We start from the raw sequence: 17,169 nt of genomic DNA, 5'->3' as shown, positions 1-17,169 counted from the left end.
AGCACGTGACTGTTATGTATGAATGGCCTGCTTTCTGTCTTGCTGATAATTCAGAATTCAGTGGATGAAGGGTACTGATACTGAAATACAGGGGATCACATTTTAGGATCATAGAAGGGGTGGAGGACTGTGATGAGCCAAACATACTTTTCAGATGATCCTGTCTTAAATATATAATGACAAAAGATAAGACTAAATAACAAAAATTTTAAAAAAGACAACTCCCAAAAACAGAAAAGAAAAATACAAAGAAAAAGAAAACAAATTAAAAATAAATAAATAAAAATAATTTTTAAAAAAGTTTTAAACAAAAAATGGAAAACAAAAAACCTCCAAAATGGAAAAATAATGAGAGAAAATAGAAAAATAATAAAACACATAATGGTAGATGGCATTTAAGATGTTCATGGCCAACAATACTTGCTTTATTTTTTATAGCTTTTAAGTTATATAACCACCACCATGAACCAATAGACAGGTGGTTCGGCGGGGTGGGGCCGGGGCTGACCCCAGATGCTCCTTGCCCTGCACTTCACTGTCCCTGATCTTCCAGAAATTGTATCTGGGGCTTTGAGGGCAAATGTATAAAGCCCAGTTCCTGGCTTTAGGTAACTTGTGATCTAATAGAAGAGACAAGCAGTTTTTAGTTCAGTTCAGTTCAGTCGCTCAGTCGTGTCCAGTTCTTTGTGACCCCATGGACTGCAGCACACCAGGCCTCCCTGTCCATCACCAACTCCCAGAGCTTACTCAAGCTCACATCCATTGAGTCGGTGATGCCATCCAACCATCTCATCCTCTGTCATCCCCTTCTCCTCCCACTTTCAATCTTTCCCAGCATCAGGGTCTTTTCAAATGAGTCAGCTCTTCACATCAGGTGGCCAAAGTATTGGAGTTTTAGCTTCAGCGTCAGTCCTTCCAAAGAACACTCAGTACTGATTTCCTTTATGATGGACTCTTTTGATCTCCTTGCAGTCCAAGGGACTCTGAAGAGTCATCTCCAACACCACAGTTCAAAAGCATCAGTAGTAAAGAACCTGCCTGCTAAGCAGGACACATAGGTTCAATCCCTGGGTCGGGAAGATAGAAGTTCAATTTATGAAGCTCAGACATCTCATCAAGAATGGTTATTTCTATTTGAAGGAAGATGTTCAGGTAGCATCAAGATTTCAGAATTGTTTGTCTTGCTTGTCTTACCAATAGTGTTACCCTGATGGGATTGGAAGGTAACCTATCCCTGATACTAATGCCATGGGAGACAGAATTGCCTGGCAACTTGACACGAGGCCATCTGGTCTCCGCTGGGTCCCTAATAACCGCTGCCTTTCCCTTTAGCTGGAGAATCAGTGCTAGTGAGGCTCTCAAGCACCCTTGGCTGTCGGATCCCAAGCTCCACTCCAGGCTCAGCACGCAGGTAACCACGGCTGCTGTTCTCCCTCTTCTTTCTAGTCGGCTTCAACCTTCTGACGATCAGATGCTAGCGGCACCTCAGCCTTGAGTGAAGCTCTTTCTAATTAGTCTCTCACAGCCTTCTAATCTTGTGCTAGCGCTAAATTGCTTAAAATGCTTTTATTGAGCAATTTGTGCTTTTTAATGATGCTAACTACACTAGAGAATTATTTTCAGCAGAACTATGTATTAGGTTTATTATTTAATTACTGTATCCATTGCAAAGTGAATCGTTTCATCACCGTAACCGCACCCACACTTACACATTTAGCCTCAGGCATAGGTCACATAAAGTTTTGGAGAATACATGTTAATGTACATTCAAGATATATCTCCTACATAGAACTCAAAATTCTAACTTCCCTGCTTGCCTGGTTTAGTGTGCTCTAAGCACCAAAAAAAAAAAAAAAAAGAAAGGTAATATTCAGCTTGGACAAGAGATTAATGTAAGTGCATGGGAAGGAGACTGAATGGTGGGGTGTACCTTGAGAGTGACCCGGCCTCCCCGTGTGGTCACTTCTTATGCAAACTCCTGACCGCCTCTCACCGCCCTAGCCAGCGCTTACATCTCACTTCCCTTGTCAGTACCTCCAGCACAGGTCTCTTTCCTAAGCTTTGGGCCCGAATACTCCCCTGTGAGCTGGCCATCTCTGCTTGGATTGTCTCCGCTCCCCCCTCCACCATCCTCACCACCCTCCCAGACCCCAACGCCTCTCTGTGCCCCCTCTCCCTCCCCCAGTCCCCTCAGCTCATCCATAATTTTCCTTCAACGTCTGCACTGATTATTCCTGGAATCTGTACAGTCCCCACCGTCAGGATGGTTGTCTAGGCTGAGGCCACCTGTCACCTGAGTGACTACCATCGCCTCCTGCCGACGTCCACATCCAGATCACCGTGGATTATATAAACAGCACAGAGGCAGAGGGGTCGCATCTAAGCAGCTTTCCTGAATATTTAGTGTGGTCAGCGGGGCGCGATCCCGGAGAGGCGGCGGGCAGGCCCTGCCGTCACTCCCTGTGGAGGCGGCTGGTCGGCCTCGTACACCCCCCTCCCCTCCATCTTTGCTCCTCCGGGGTTTGGAGTGCAGCTTTTCCACCGACCAAGCCCTGGGATGACTGTGCCCCTGGTACTCATTTTTTCCACATCCAGTTTTTATTGAAATTACTTCTAAATTCGGCATCAGTTGTAAGTTTTATTTGTGTCTGAATATACCTTTCCTTGATAATTGGTACTGATGTCAAGTAAAAATAGGCTGATTCCCTGGTAGGTACCTCACCCAGACGGCATAAACTGCTTATTAGGGTTACCAACCTATTCTGGGCCAATTTTCCACCCATGTATTTTTATCCAAGCTTATTGGTGTCCAAATACACTTTGACATGGTGGACAATATGGAAACCACAACAGATAATTAATGACATTATACAGTGTAGAAGTGTTTAAAAATATTTTTTAGATCATACAACAATAACAAAAATCACCTTTTTGTTATTTTATCCAACTGCTGGTACCTAAGGTGAATAGATATTTCAGGGATGGTGAGGATTAAACAAAAAAAATTCCGTTGTATAAATCCTGTTAGTTACCGTGAAAGTTATAATTGTACAGCACTGCGCCAAGCACTGTTCTGATGGCTTCAGGGAAATGAACTCATTTGGTCCTCAGGTCGATGCTCTGATTCAGACATGCCATCATTCCCTTTATGTGAAAGGGCCGCTGAGGACAGGGGTATAGACCCACCCATGATCCCACCACAGGCAGCAGACCCTGGAGTCGGGTGAGGCTCCCCACTCTGCCGTCCCGCTGGAGGCAGGCTGCTGGGCCAAGGGGGCCTGTGACACTTCCAGGACCACCCTGTATGACATCTTTCATGTTACTGAAGGATAGCACTCAAGCTTAATATATTTTATTTTTTGGTGAAGTATTGAGAATAATTTTTTCTAGGTGATTCACTTCTGGGAGAATCTTGTTTCTATGTCCTGTAGAACCAGAATTCAACTTTATGTTGACAATTCAACTCTTACTCAAACTATTTAAATCTAAATTCTGATATTTCAAAGTTTTCATAATAAACTTTTATTTGTCTCTTTTCATTGTTTCATGCTTAAAAGCACTTCCTGTTTCCCAGCCACTGAGCATGTCCGTGATCTGTGAACTTGGAAGGATTCTCCCTCTTAGACACCGAGGCCTGCGGTCTCCACCTCCTGAGCTGGGCTCATAGGGCCAAGCCCACCACCCGCACGGGACTCACTGCGTCAGGCACAGCCTGCAGCAGGGCCTCCCGGAGGGCAAACCCGTGCGCTCTTGGCCAGCACCTGTGCAGACACAGTTGCTGCTTTGGGGCTGGGGCGGGGAAGCAAGCAGGTGGGGCCGATGCTGTCCTGCCGCGGCTCATGACCATCCAGCTCTCCTCCCCGTCTCCTGGGCGCCGGTCTCATTCTCTGCTCCTGTCTACCGAGCTAATGACGATGGACGTGCTCAGAGCCTGCGTGCGCCCACGCTCTTCCCTGTCACCAAATCATCCCTTCCTTAATTATAGCTCTGACCGTATCATCCCCTGATGAGAGAATCTCCCAGTCTTCCCCTCCTTGCACCCTGAACCCCCATGCCCAGCAGTTCAGGCCCCCATGGGTGCCAGTGTTGGGGCCCAAGTCCTGGGCAGTGTCCGAGGCCCACTCCCAGTGCCCTTTCTCCAGGACGGTCTCCTCAGCGCCAACCAGAGGGACTTCCTCTGTCCTCCGGAGCTTCTCCCGGGGCCCTTAGCTCTCGTCTGCTGGCTTGAGAACATCTGCAAGCAGCCATGTCTGTGTCTGGCTCATCCCTGTGGTCAGTCTATCTTGACTCTCGTGCTCCGTCCGCCTGAGTCTTGGCTAAACACACACGTGTCACAACAAGGGTCATGGAGCGCGAGTCTCTCTGCCCATGACTCCGAGGGGAGGAGCGGTGAGTGACGACAGGGGCGTGGAGGGGAGCGCGGACGCCCTCGAGCCGGACTCTGCGGCCGTGAGCCACTCAGGGTCCAGGGACGTGTCTGCAGGAACCCCTGCCTCTTTGGGTATCGTCAGACCGCGTCAGTCTGACCCTTCTCGAAATGTCTTCTTGGTTTTCCTAGAAAAGGAAGAATTGCTGCTCTGATGCCCGGGACCTGGCGACCAAATAGTGTCCGGAAAGTGCCCTCTTGAAAGGTTGGTCTAAAGGGGCCTCTGAGCCTAGAGAGAGGGTGGGGAGAGTGTGGCTGGCTGACCGCGAATGCAGCGGGGTGCGTTCCCTCCGGGGGAGGCCCCGAGGCCAGGAGGCTGTGTTTGGGTCTGCTCTGCTGTTTCCTAGCAGAGGATCCTCCGTCTTGTGATTTGTGGACTGGGGACAGTCTCATTTCCCATGTTTGTAGAGTGGCTCCACTGAGACCATCCAAGCAAAGCCAGAGACCAGGGCTCGGCACACAGTAGGTACTCAGGAGGGCTCCTGGGAGTCCTTGCAACAGTTGTACATAGTAGGAGTAGCAGGCGAGGGAGCGCTATCTGCAGAGTCGGGGAGTCTGAGGACCTGCCCAGGGGCATCCCCGGAGCACGGTGGAGCCTGAGCACCCCTGGAGCACGGTGGAGCCTGACGCTCTGGGGAGTCTGCTCACTCTTCTCCTTCCGAGCTGTTGCCAGGCCCAGACCCCATCTTGGACCCCAAGGAACTGCCTCTTCATACAAAGCCTCTGCCTTGCTTAGAATTTTGTCAGAATTATTCAGAGAAGGAGTGTTACACACGAGCATGTGCTGTTACATCAATAAATGGTCCAATTTATGGCCTAAAAGGGGCTTCCCAGGTGGCGCCAGTGGTAAAGAACCCATTTGCCAGTGCAGGAGACATCAGAGACATGGGTTTGATCCCTGGCTCGGGAAGACCCCGTGAAGGAGGGCAGGGAAACCCACTCCAGTATTTTTGCCCAGAGATTCCCATTGATGGAGGAGCCTGGTGGGCTACAGCCCATAGGATTGCAGAGAATTGGTCATGACTGAGAGACTGTGCACACACACACACACACTCACACACACACGGCCCAAAGGAGAGGCCGAGGGCGTGCACTACCCCAGAGGGCTTCGAGAAGCCCCAGGACCCCGCTGGCCCCGGCCAGCCGCCCCGTCGTCTGGGCTGCGAGTCCTCGGCCCCCGGGCAGCTCGGCTTCAGTGGCCCTGCTGGACTCGAGCCTCGTGAGGCGACACTCTGCTGCCTGCCTGTCCGAACTCTCACCCTGACTTGTATCTACTCTGGCCCCGAGGTTTTCTTGGTCTGTTGCCTGTGTGCGCTCTTGCAAGCTGCCTCAAATCTGTTGAGGAGTAAGATGGGGTAGAAATAAATCACCAAATCATCATACAAGTCACGAACCAGCATCGGCGAACACCCTGGCTTTGGCACGACGTTCCCTTACTGGGGACCCTTTCGCTTGTTTGGAGATTGATGTGACGTCAACGGGAAAGCTTTTGCTTTCTACATACAAAGACCATTCTTGTTTGTACAGACTAGCAGGGGGTAGCCTCACGTCTGGTGCCACGGTGGAGAAGGAGGGCCATCTGCACCCCTGAAGTGGGCATCCCGGCTTTGCTGGGAGCCGTGAGCCCGAGGTCTGCGGGCAGCGCGCCCCGGCGGTCCTTCTCTCCCCCAGCCCCGCCCAGAGGCAGCTCTGTTCCCAGCGACCACAAACCCTGAGGGTTTGCCGCAAACCACCTTCCCACCATAAGCCCTGGGCAGGCTCTGGGGGCTGGTGGGAGCGAGGTCACTGAGTGCCAGGAGGTGCCCAGGCAGGAGGCCTGGCGCCAGGGGCTGGTGGGAAGGATGAGGCGAAAAGGCAGTGGGTGACGGTTCAAGGAGGTTTGCTCTTGAACCCAAGGTGATGGAAGGTGGTGGCGGCCAGAAGGACAAGGACAAAGGGTTGTGGGTTTTCCCCCCCAAACTTCAAGCTTTTTGTTTTGTATTGGAGTATAGCCAGTTAAAACCGTCGTGGCAGCTTCAGGTGAGTGGTCAGGGGACTCAGCATGCGTGTGGGTGTACACGCATCCATTCTCCCCAGATGCCCCTCCCATCCAGGCCAGCACATGACGCCGAGCAGCGCTCCCTGTGCTGGGCCGTAGGTCCCTGTTGGTTATCCTCTTTAAAGTGTGTACGTGACTTTCCCAAATGACAAAGCGCTTTGAGCCGGTTGCCCTGGCAATGCAGCATCTTTGTTGCAGATGCTCAGCGAGACCACTCCAAACCTGGCCTGGTCCACTCCGAGACGGCCACTCGGGCTGGCCAGCTTCCCTTCCTGGGTCCCCCCCACCCCTCCAGGGGCCACAGAAACCCACCTCGGTCCCACCGCATGTCCATGCGATGCAGGTGCTTCCTGGTTTGCTTTCTCACTTTTTTTTTCTTTCTCAAACTAAAATGTAAGGTTAAGAAATTAATGCTGGGGGCAGCCTTCCTTGAGAAGGATGCTGTGCTAAAAGCAGTAGACCGTGCTTCACAATCTCTCCTGCCAGGAGGAGCTTGGAGTTTGGCAAGACATAACATGAGTAAAACCAATTTTGAGATAATATTGATTTTTAAAATCTGGTGGTTGGAGATGATTCCTGTGGAAAAAGAGCCTTATGAATAAGGCATAACCCGCAACGCAAATTGAGGACAGAAATCTCCTGCAATTTGTCAGAGGTTTTTTGATGGGCTGAGGAAGTGCTCTAAAAACAAACCAGGTGGCGTTTCGTTTCTCCTTCCTGCTGCTCCGTGGCCAGCCCAGGAGACGCGCGCCGGGGCCAAGCCCTCGGGTCTACAGGGAGGACATGGGTCATACGTGGCTGAGACAGATGCAGAGAGTCCCACGCGCGTCCCCAGCTGTGCTTTGATGCCAACGGAGCTGGCGGGATGCAGGGTGGCAGCGGGTGGGAGCTGGCTGCACTTCAGGCGAAACAAAGAGGCCTTGTCCTTCGATCCTGCGCGTGGTACCAAAATATCTTGCATAAACTGAGCACACACACACACACACACACCCCACCCAGCTCTGGTAAGCAGTGGATCCTTCAAGGAGTTCCTTTTTTTTCTCACAGACACACATACATTATAAAAAGTCATCTGTGGTTTTCCTAAGGGGCGCAACCAACTAATTACAATTTTAAAAGCCTTGCTGAATTAACAAGAGTCATATTTTGTTTGCTTTGCAGGAAAACTGCTGCGGTTGCTGCTGCCTTGAGAAGATTTTTGGAAAAATCAGCAATTCTGATGCCTTGACCCCTACGGAGACTGGTGGCTCTGGGCGGTGGGGAGGGGAGGGTGCCACTCTGAACTCTGAGCACCTCTGCCAGGCTTGGGGGCGGGGGGTGCTGAGAGTTGAAGCCCTGGAGGCAGGCAAGCCTGCGCCCACCCCAGCCCCTGCCACACCCTGCGGCCGGGAGCACCCAAGAATATGGTTCCCTGCCATCCTGAACTTAAAGCTTTCTGTCTTTGTTGCTGGGGCCCAGCAGGCCTCGTCTCTGCTATGTCTCAGATCACTAGAGTGGTCATACTGGAGCCTGAGCTGAGGGTTTAAAATGTGTTGGAAGCAACAGCAAACTATTATCTATAGGATGGATAAACAGCAAGGTGCCACTGCACAGCCCGGGGGACTGTACTCAGCATCTCAGGATAGACCGCTGTGTGTGTTCACGCTCGGTCGCTCAGTCCTGTCTGACTCTTTGTGACCCCACGGACTGTAGCCCACTAGGCTCCCCTGTCCATGAGATTCTCCAGGTAAGAATACTGGAGTGGGTTGCCATTTCAGGCCATAATGGAAAAGACTATGAAAAAGAATGTATCGCTGTTCGGTCGCTCAGTTGTGTCCGACTCTTTGCGACCCCGTGGACTACAGCACGCCAGGCCTCCCTGTCCTTCAGTATCTCCCAGAGTTTGCTCAGACTCACTTCCATCGAGTTGATGATGCCATCCAACCATCTCATCGTCTGTCGCTTTGCTCCCTTCTCTTCTTGCCCTCAGTCTTTCCCAGCAACAGGGTCTTTTCCAATGAGTCAGCTCATTATAATGGAAAAGAATATGAGAAAGAATGTGGATATATGTTAAAAAAAAAAGTTGGATACATTTAGAGAGAGAATTTCCTTTCAAAGGGGTGAGTATGTTGCCAGAAAAAGTTCTAAGTCCGGTGAACCCTTGACCGCTTTGTTTCTCGGACTTTATTATTTTGATTTGACTGAAATCCGGTGAATCCAACTGATGAGTAACTTGCTTTCTGGAATATACGCTTTCTTTGAATTCTGAGCAACAGGATCAGAAAGCCTATTTTCCATTTGTTTTGCCATCTCCTCCAAGAGCAGCAGTCTTCCAAGCAGCTGGTCTACTTTCAGCTGAGGGACACAGGTTGTCACCGTGCACTTGGCTCTCTTCTGAGGGAACCGTCATCCACGTGAAACACGGGCCTCGAGAGGCAGTGCATGGTTAGTCTGTCCATTCATGGCCTTGAGAGTAACGTTAACTGTCCCGAGAGCTTCCCTCAACGCAGCTGGAATGAGAAGGACTCTGGTGAGTCCTTCAGGGGACAGTGCTGGGCTTCCTGTCGAGCAACCTGGGTAGAGAGGACCAGTGGCCACGCCACGTGGCGGCCCTTTGGCTCAGCCCGGCACAGGGCACCTCCACTCGGACGTGACCCTGATTTCCAGCTGGAAGCTCTTCCACTCCCGAGCTCTAGTGCCATTTCTTCACATGTAACAGGGGACCCGAGCCCTGCTGCAGAAACAGGAGTTGCTTCTCCAGGAAGCTGAGACGGTGGATGCCACGCCCATCACTTACTTCTTAAGCCTCTCTCACATTTTCCACTTCCAAATACCTGTTGTGTTGAGACCAGCTATAATAATGTCTTTATTTTTAGCTTAAGTCGCTCTAGGCTCCAGTTGTCTCGATAGTGATGAAACCAACTGAGAACAGCTCCGGGGCCCCCTGGGTGAGGGGGTTCTGACAGGCGCTGACAGTTCACCGTCCTCTCTGATCCCACCTGGGCGTCCTCCTCACCCGCCCACGTGTTTCGGGGGCGGGGGAGGCGGAGACAGAAGACACGTGTAATTAGTTCAGGCCTCTTGCCAGCTCACCGGTAGTGCAGTGCGAAGCGTCTCTTTCTCCTTTGGGCCTGCGCGCTCATCCAAGGCTGGCTTCTCCTCTTCCTGTTCTGTGATTCTGCTTCGTGTTTAATTTAGTTTCCTTAAAACACACATGCGCACACAAGGCCCTGTGACTGACGTGTTATGTCACCACTCTGTCCTTAGCTGCTGGTGTTCATCGGGTCTGGAAAAACACGAGGTGGTCCAGGTTTCATGCTCAGCCCACAGAGAGCTGCATCCGCTCAACCGCTGAACGGGACACAGGGGTCTGATCGGAAGCCCCTCGTGGAGGGTGTGTTCTGGCCCGGGTGTGGGCTCCCCCCGGCCCACATGGAGGACCTTCCACTGGGCTTGGGGTCTCCTCAGTCCTGGTCACCTTACCTGGTCCCACTGCATGCGGAGGACCCAGCTGGGGCCAAGTGAACGAGTGCTTGCTTGCCAGATTCACCCACTGACGACCCTGCAGTCAGCGGGCGTGGGCTTTAGGGTTTAGAAAGGAGACTCTGCTTTGAAAGCGGCTCTCCTTAGGCTGCATAGTTAGATTTGCACGCTTGGCTGGGGAGTGCCAGGGCGGGGTCCAGGGGGCTTTCTGAGGGCGCTAAGGACAGTGTGCTGAAGAGCTGATGATTGCCCTCCAGTTACACGAGATGGGGGGTTCCCGTCTCCTGCTCAGTGGTCCCCTCCATCCACACCCTCGTGTCGCTGCGGGATGCGATGATTCTTACGGGAAATGGGGTTTGCACATCATAGGAATCAAACCATAGGAGCGTGTGGACCCAGAAGCAGAGTCTGGCCAAACCGGGGTCCTCGTGACCCCTTTTCTCCAGAAGTCACCAGGGCCGAGAGGCTGTGCTGGGCTTCCGCCTCCTCTCCGTGGACGTGGTGGCCTTGCTCACTCCTTTAGGCTATCGCTGTTTCTCCAGCAAATGGAGAAAATCAAGTGACAGGGGGGTGGGGCATGTCCCCCAGGCTGGGGAGAAGGAAGCCGACAGGGACCCAGAGTCTGCTGCTGCTTAGAAACCAGGGAGAAAAGGACCATGCTGTTCACGACATAACCCCGCCCCCCCCCGGCACGGACTCCCACCTGGATTAACCGTGGAAACCACTTCCGGGTTGAGGTTGGCTGACTCGTGTCTTTGGGCGCTGTAGAGTTGCCTGGAGTCACTTTCTGTCTGACTTGACATTTTTTTGCTTTCTTTCCTCAAAGATGCAAATAGGCGTGATTTGTCATGCGAGGCCGACTCTGATATGATGTAGTCTCAGATCTGTGAGAACTAATGTTTTCACCATCTTTATGGAAATTAGTACAGCAGCATTTTGTCCTTGTTTTAGAACCAAATATGGATTTTTATACGAGGAAACGAGCAAGACTCTCCTTTTATTCGTTTTTTGTCCTTCTGTTCCCACGACCCCAACTCCAGCCTCTGGGTTGTGGGAGGGCCAATATTAGACTTGAGCCTGTTGGGTCTGGACTCCAGGCCAGTTGAGGGGCCTCCCTTGGAAACTGGTCTGTGAGCTCGTAACTAGGGGCAGGCGGGGTCGAGCTCAGCTCTCTCCCCTGGAGACTCCGTCCTGGGTTCAGGCCGTTCCTCTGTGCCCACGCCCTTCTCAAACTGGCCACGGTGCCCTCCTCTGCTTTTGCTCCACCTTTTAAAATATTCTACTTCTTTCTCTTTTTCTTAGATTGGAATCAAAGTCCGGCTTCTTATGTATCACCATGTTCCCCTAGAGCCTCTCTGAGATGAAAATTATGTTTGCAAAATGCGAGTTGCTTTCTGTCCTAAAGGACTGAGATGCTGCACTTGGTGGGCGGGACTTCCTGAACCAGAACGACTTCTGGGCCTTGTGTGAAGCTCACAGCTTCTCACCCCAGAGGGTCGGTGTATTTCTCCTCCCAGCTCCGATTCAGGCAGGCGCGTCGTCCCTGGCGGTCCCTCTGTGGGCGGTCTCACCGTGCGTGAAGGCTTCTCACTCCCCTGCTGCCCACTCGAAGGGGCGGAAGAGCCCTGCGGCGTGTGTGCCGTGTGGAGCCCCGCACGCTCTGCAGTCATCCCGGCGCATAGGTGCCGGTGAGCCCTCTGGACGACGTTTTTCCACGCAGACAAGAAATAAACACGGAGTCCCGAAGCCGTGACTACGCTTACCGTGTGCATTTTCTATTTCTGGTGTAGTTCTGTTCATCTGTACTCCTTTTCCTTATACAGATGTGTAACAGTCATATGTACGTGTCGTATTGAAGAATAAACTCGGACCTTGTTTATCCTTTGGTTAATGAGCTGATCTGTGGATGTGGCAAACGTGATGCAAGCGCTCTCCTTTGGACGAGGATGGCGTGTGGCGTCTGCTGATAGCAAGAACCCAGGCTACACGCACAGGGGCCCGAGACCATGCACAGGAGCCTGGGGAAAACTGCTCCCCCAGCTCGGACGCAAGGAGCCGACACAAGCTGCAGGGGCCCGAGACCATGCACAGGAGCCCGGGGAAAGCTGCTCCCCCAGCTCGGACGCAAGGAGCCGACGCAAGCTGCAGGTTTCCCCCAGTTTTAGCGCAAAGACACAGACTGACACACACAGAGCCCCGGTGCCGGCACCGCGGGAGAAGTCACGCAGGCCGCTGGCAGCTCGCCTTTCCTGCAGCTCTGGGCGACTCCTTAGACCCAGGGCGGTGTGCGTCACCCCAGAGGACCTACCGCTGAGGGACTCAGGAGGAGACGGCTGCCCAGCCCGGGGCCACCAGTCGCCTTCCCGGCTGGAACGCTGCTGTGAGGGCTGCCCGCCTAGGCGTTGTCTGAGGGTGACGTGGGGCAGGCCAACATCACTAGTCTAGCCCCCCAGGGTGGCTGCCCACCCATACTGGCTGGCACGGTCCTGCTGGGAGCATTGGACCCTGTGTTCACAGAGACACCCTGCTACTCACTCGAGACTCAGGCTTCCCCACCCGGCGTCAGGCCAGGCCCTCTGACCTCTTTCCCGGAGGAGGAGCCCTCCTGGGCCTCTGTGATGTCGTGACACAAACCACAGCTCTGTGTCTGACCCGGGTCCCAGGTCCTGGCCTGGGAGCTCCTAGAAGCCCCGGGATTTCCTGAGCGTCCACAGCTGAGCTGTTGCCCTCAGGTGATTCTGGGCGGATGAGGCTGGTGGTCTGAGGACCCAACCACAGGATTGGGGGGGGGCTGGCACCCTCACCTGGCCCCCACCGCCCCCGCCCCCAGGGACGGGGAAGGAGCTGGGACAGAGCTAGCACCGGTGGCCGTCACCCCTGGGTACTGAAACCTTTATTAAAAACCCTGAACATAGGGACCTGGAGAGGTTCTGGGTTAATGAACATGCTGGAGGGGGCGCACCCCAACTCCATGGGGTCAGAGCCTCCTGCTCTCAGGACCCGCCCAGGCCTCGCCCTTCTGGCCGCTTGTCTGTGTCCCTCACTACGTCCTTTGTAGCACCCCGGGAGTAGGAGGTGAAGGGAGTCCCTGGGTTCTGTGAACCAAGCATTAACTCAGGTGATGGAAGCTCAGGGAGGCGTCTTGGGAAGCCGTGATCTGTAGTCGAGTTGGACAGAAGCCTGTCCAGGGGTGGGGGGGTCTAAGGGACTGAGCCCGGAACCGGGGTCTGCGCTGACTCCAGGCGAGTGTCACAACGGTTGTGTGCGGAAGCCCTACGCGCTTGCCGTCAGAAGTGTTTCAAGGAGAGACACAGTGTTCTTCTGCCTCCAGTATGGGCACAAGCAGGTCAGGGTCCAGTTCCGCCCTTTCCCAGGAGGGCTCCCCCGCTGGGGCCGGGGGCTCTGGCTGCTCCCTGTCCTCCTGCGGGGAGGGGACGGGGCGGTCTCCCTCACCTGCGTCCCAGGGGAGGTCCCATGGTCACCTCCCCAGTCCCCTCTAACAGGCGACCCCACCCCACCTTGGATCCAGACCCATCAGGGGTTGAGAGGGTTTGGAAGCCCCCCTTCAGTAACTCTCTGCTCTTGCTCCCAACACGGGCATCCCCGAGAGCTTGTCTGTGTCCCCGGATGTTGCCGGGGACAAATCGTTTCTCAACAAAGATGCTTACCGGTGCACGGGGCCTCGCCTGCAGAGCTTGGCACCCTCAAATCTCACTCGTTGTTAAGTGACTGATGGCAAAAGTACGGATTATTATGAATAAGCAAGATTTTCTTTGCCATGTGTCCTCATGATTTTAAAATTATTTCCCCTGTGCATATGCTCAACTTGAAAGAAAACAACCCAACGAGGATATTCATAATTCCTGCTAATTAATGTCTGAACTCCTTCCCCCTCAATGACATCACACACCTGTTCACTGTAAATTTCCCAGAAACTTTTTATACTATATTAATGTTGTCCAGAACTTGGACACACACCTGAGGTTTTTCTGAATTTTAATTATTCTCAAGTCAATTTTAATATTCTGAATAATTTCAGACTTGCCCATATGTTTAATAAAATTGAACTCTAAAACATTATGAAGTTTTCCTAGGGTTTTTTTCAAAAGATAATGTACAGTCAGCCTTTATAAATGCTTTAAAAATTGTTTTTAGAAACTGCTTTCACTGAAAAATTTCCGATTTGTCTCAAATCTTGTTGCACAATTCAGTTAGTGGCTTTTCTTGTGAGCTCACAGCTTTCCAAGGGGACAGGAGTTTTGCTACTCTGTCAAGACCGCCTTCTGCTGACTTCTCGGGTGTCGGACGCTGTGGTTTTGATCGCTTTTCCTGCAGCAGTTTTCACGTTGCTTCTGCCTCACCCAGGAGCTATTCAGTCCCAGCTGTGCTACCTTAGAAGTTTGTCCGACATCCACCTGTTTCTTAAAACATGTTTGGTTAAGGAATTTCAACACACAGGATATTACTTTGTTGTTATCGTTTAGCCATTAAGTTGTGTCTGACTCTTTTTTGACCTCAGAGACTGCTGCCACCGGGCTCCTCTGTCCATGGGATTCTCCAGGCAACAACACTGGGGTGGGTTGCCATTTCCTTCTCCAGGGATCTTCCTGACCCAGGGGCTGAACTCAAGTCTCCTGCGTTGGAAGACAGTTTTTTTGTTTGTTTGTTTGTTTTTTTAACTGCTGAGCCACCGCAAATCGGGTAAAGATGGTTCCTGTTGTGACAATCTACTGGGACTTGAAATTTCAGAATAGTACTCTTTAAAATAGAAGAGGAGGCCTTGTCCGTATCGGCAAAGTAAGGTTTCCATTTTGTCACAGTAAGCAGCAAACAGCGTTTACTGTTTAGCCTTCATACGGGAGTTTTATTGCACAGTAACTTAAAAGTCTGGCTTCCCTGGTGGCCTGGTGGTAAAGACTCGTCTGCCATTTCAGGAGGCGTGGATTTGATCGGAAAAATTCCCTGGAGAAGAAAATGGTAACCCACTCTAGTATTCTTGCCTGGGCAATCCTGCGGACAGAGAAGCCTGGCAGGCTACAGCCCATGAAATTACGAAAGAGTCAGACACGACTTAGTGACTAAAGAACAATAACAAACTTAACAGCCGTTTTATTAGTTATTGGTAGTTACTATGTGGTAACATTAAAGAGGCAGCTAGCAACAAAAATTAGACTTAGATGGGCATATGGGGCTTCCCTGCTGATTCAGCTGGTAAAGAATCCGCCTGGGAAGCAGGAGACCTGGGTTCAATTCTGGGTGAGGAAGATGCCCTGGAGAAGGAAACGGCAACCCACTCCAGTATTCTTGCCTGGGAAATCCCATGGACAGAGGAGCCTGGGGCACTGCAGTCCATGGGGTCGCAAAGAGTCAGACTCGACTGAGCAACTAACACTTCACACTTCAGAAAGGTACAGACGGTTACGGACTTTCTGACGCTAAAAATAGCCTTTCTGTATGTTCACCTGTTGGTCATTCGGGTTACATCCAAATTTTAGCTTTTACAAATAAAGTTGCTGTGAACATTCCTGAGCGGGTCTCCGCATGAACGTCTCTTGCTGATGAATCTGGTTTGAAGTTTATCAATTTTATTGATCATCTCAAATAACGAACCCTTTCCCCCCATCGGTCTTCTCTATTAATTCTCTCTTTTCTGTTTAATTGCTTTCTATCCTTATCGTTTATATTCCCTTTCTTTTCTTTACTTTGAGTTCAGTTTGGTCTTTTTAAAAAATTTTTTGAGGAGGAAACATAGGCTGTGTATTTGAAATATTTCTTCTTTTGTAATGCGGGCACTCAGTGTGAATGATTTCGCTGTCAGCCCGAGGAAGCCTGTGATACAAGGGGGAGGCCATCCAGGTGGGATCATAAAGCGGAGTACCCAGCTGTCTCCTGATAGCACTGCCTGTGGGGCCCTCTCAACGCGTGTCCTTGCAGACAAAACCAGGAGCCCCTTCATGACTACACTCCCTGGAGGCAGCCCATGGAAGAGCCGTGTCGCTGTGTCATTAAAAGTGAGGTTCTAACATGCTTCAACAAAAGGCTGGCACTTGCCATCTGCCTCTACAAGGATTAATTCACAAACTGCCATGACCATTGACCTTCAACACCCTCTGAAATGAGTTCAGGGTGGAGATCAGGAATGAGGCGCTCTGTACTCTGGGAAAAACTGCCAGAACACGTCTTTAGATAGTTAGAGATTTCCAGGAGAAGATTTTATGAGCTCAATTCTTGCATCTCTTCATGTCTAGAAAAGCACTAAAATCTTCCATGGTGACGTCTGCTCCTCGGGACCAGCAGTGACCTTCACAAGCCGGGCAGAAACTGTCTGCAAAAACGTGTGTTTGATTGCGTGAACTGCCCTCAGCACGACCGCGTGTACGCAGACCTCCCGACCTGTGCAGAGCCGCCTCTCAGAGCCATCTGACACGCCGCCTCCCGCCTACAGTCTGCATTTTGCCCCAGATGAAACTTAACTCTCACTGTGCTTTTTTTTCTCAGTCAACATAAGCATTGGTGTTTACCTGCCTGAAAAGTCAACCCTCTGGCGTACCACGTGCATGCTCATCCCCGTTAACTAAGCAGATGTTTCGTACAGGATCCTGGGTGTAAGATTTGCCCTCACTCTCTAACTTCATCTCCACGGTAACCTGTGTGAGGTGTTGGCCCTACGATAATGCCATTTTTCACACCAGGAAGCTTCGTCCTCCACAGCGAGGCTGAAGGTCATTCTCTGTGAGCGTGGACATGGGTTTTTCCTAAGGTCTTTCTGATCCCAAATCACAAAGCAACCCTCTCCCTCTTGACTGCGTCCACAGCCTGTGCACAGATGGGCAGGTGATCCCTGACGAGCAATGGCCTGGTGAGGTGGCCCCCAGTCACGGGGCAGGGAAGAAGCCGGGTGAGAGCTACAAATCTGAGAAACTGCGATTCTCCCCCTTGTGAGAAATGCGTCTTCTCCCGAGGGCTTCCTGGCAGAAGCTGCCTCAGCTTATGAGATGACCCTGCGGTGGCTGTGGGCACACGGTCAGCCCGCACCCACGGGCACTAACAGGCAAAGTGAAGCTCTCCTTATGCCTGTATTGTGTCCTATTGTTTGTGAACACACACACACACACACACACACACACGATTTCACCCTCAAGCAAACCTTTAACAAAGGTTAAGTTAAATGATCATGAGTTCATACATCAAACATCGGAGCACAGTTGGGTTAAGGGTGGAAATTTGTTTAAATGCACACAGA

The 17,169-nt window shown here is 51.7% G+C and overlaps 1 protein-coding gene across 12 annotated transcripts in view; it reads left to right on the top strand.

The window, feature by feature from the left end:
- MYLK4 (myosin light chain kinase family member 4) overlaps positions 1-12,175 on the top strand; it is a 70,818-nt gene extending 58,643 nt beyond the window's left edge. For 10 of the 12 annotated variants that reach the window (XM_070361418.1, XM_070361419.1, XM_070361424.1 and 7 more), the window contains 3 exons: positions 1,333-1,411; positions 4,559-4,631; positions 7,626-11,241. In XM_070361418.1, coding sequence (XP_070217519.1) covers positions 1,333-1,411; positions 4,559-4,606 — 127 coding nt within the window. In that variant the 3' untranslated portion in view covers positions 4,607-4,631; positions 7,626-11,241. Of the gene's footprint in view, positions 1-1,332; positions 1,412-4,558; positions 4,632-7,625 lie in introns of all 12 variants that reach the window. The other 2 variants (XR_011462367.1, XM_070361416.1) reach the window with 2 other exon arrangements.
- Positions 12,176-17,169: the final 4,994 nt, after the last annotated feature.

The sequence above is a fragment of the Bos mutus genome, chromosome 23 (genome assembly GCF_027580195.1).
Source record: "Bos mutus isolate GX-2022 chromosome 23, NWIPB_WYAK_1.1, whole genome shotgun sequence".
In the NCBI taxonomy this organism is placed as follows: domain Eukaryota; kingdom Metazoa; phylum Chordata; class Mammalia; order Artiodactyla; family Bovidae; genus Bos; species Bos mutus.
This window is presented reverse-complemented; position numbering and strand designations above follow the sequence as displayed.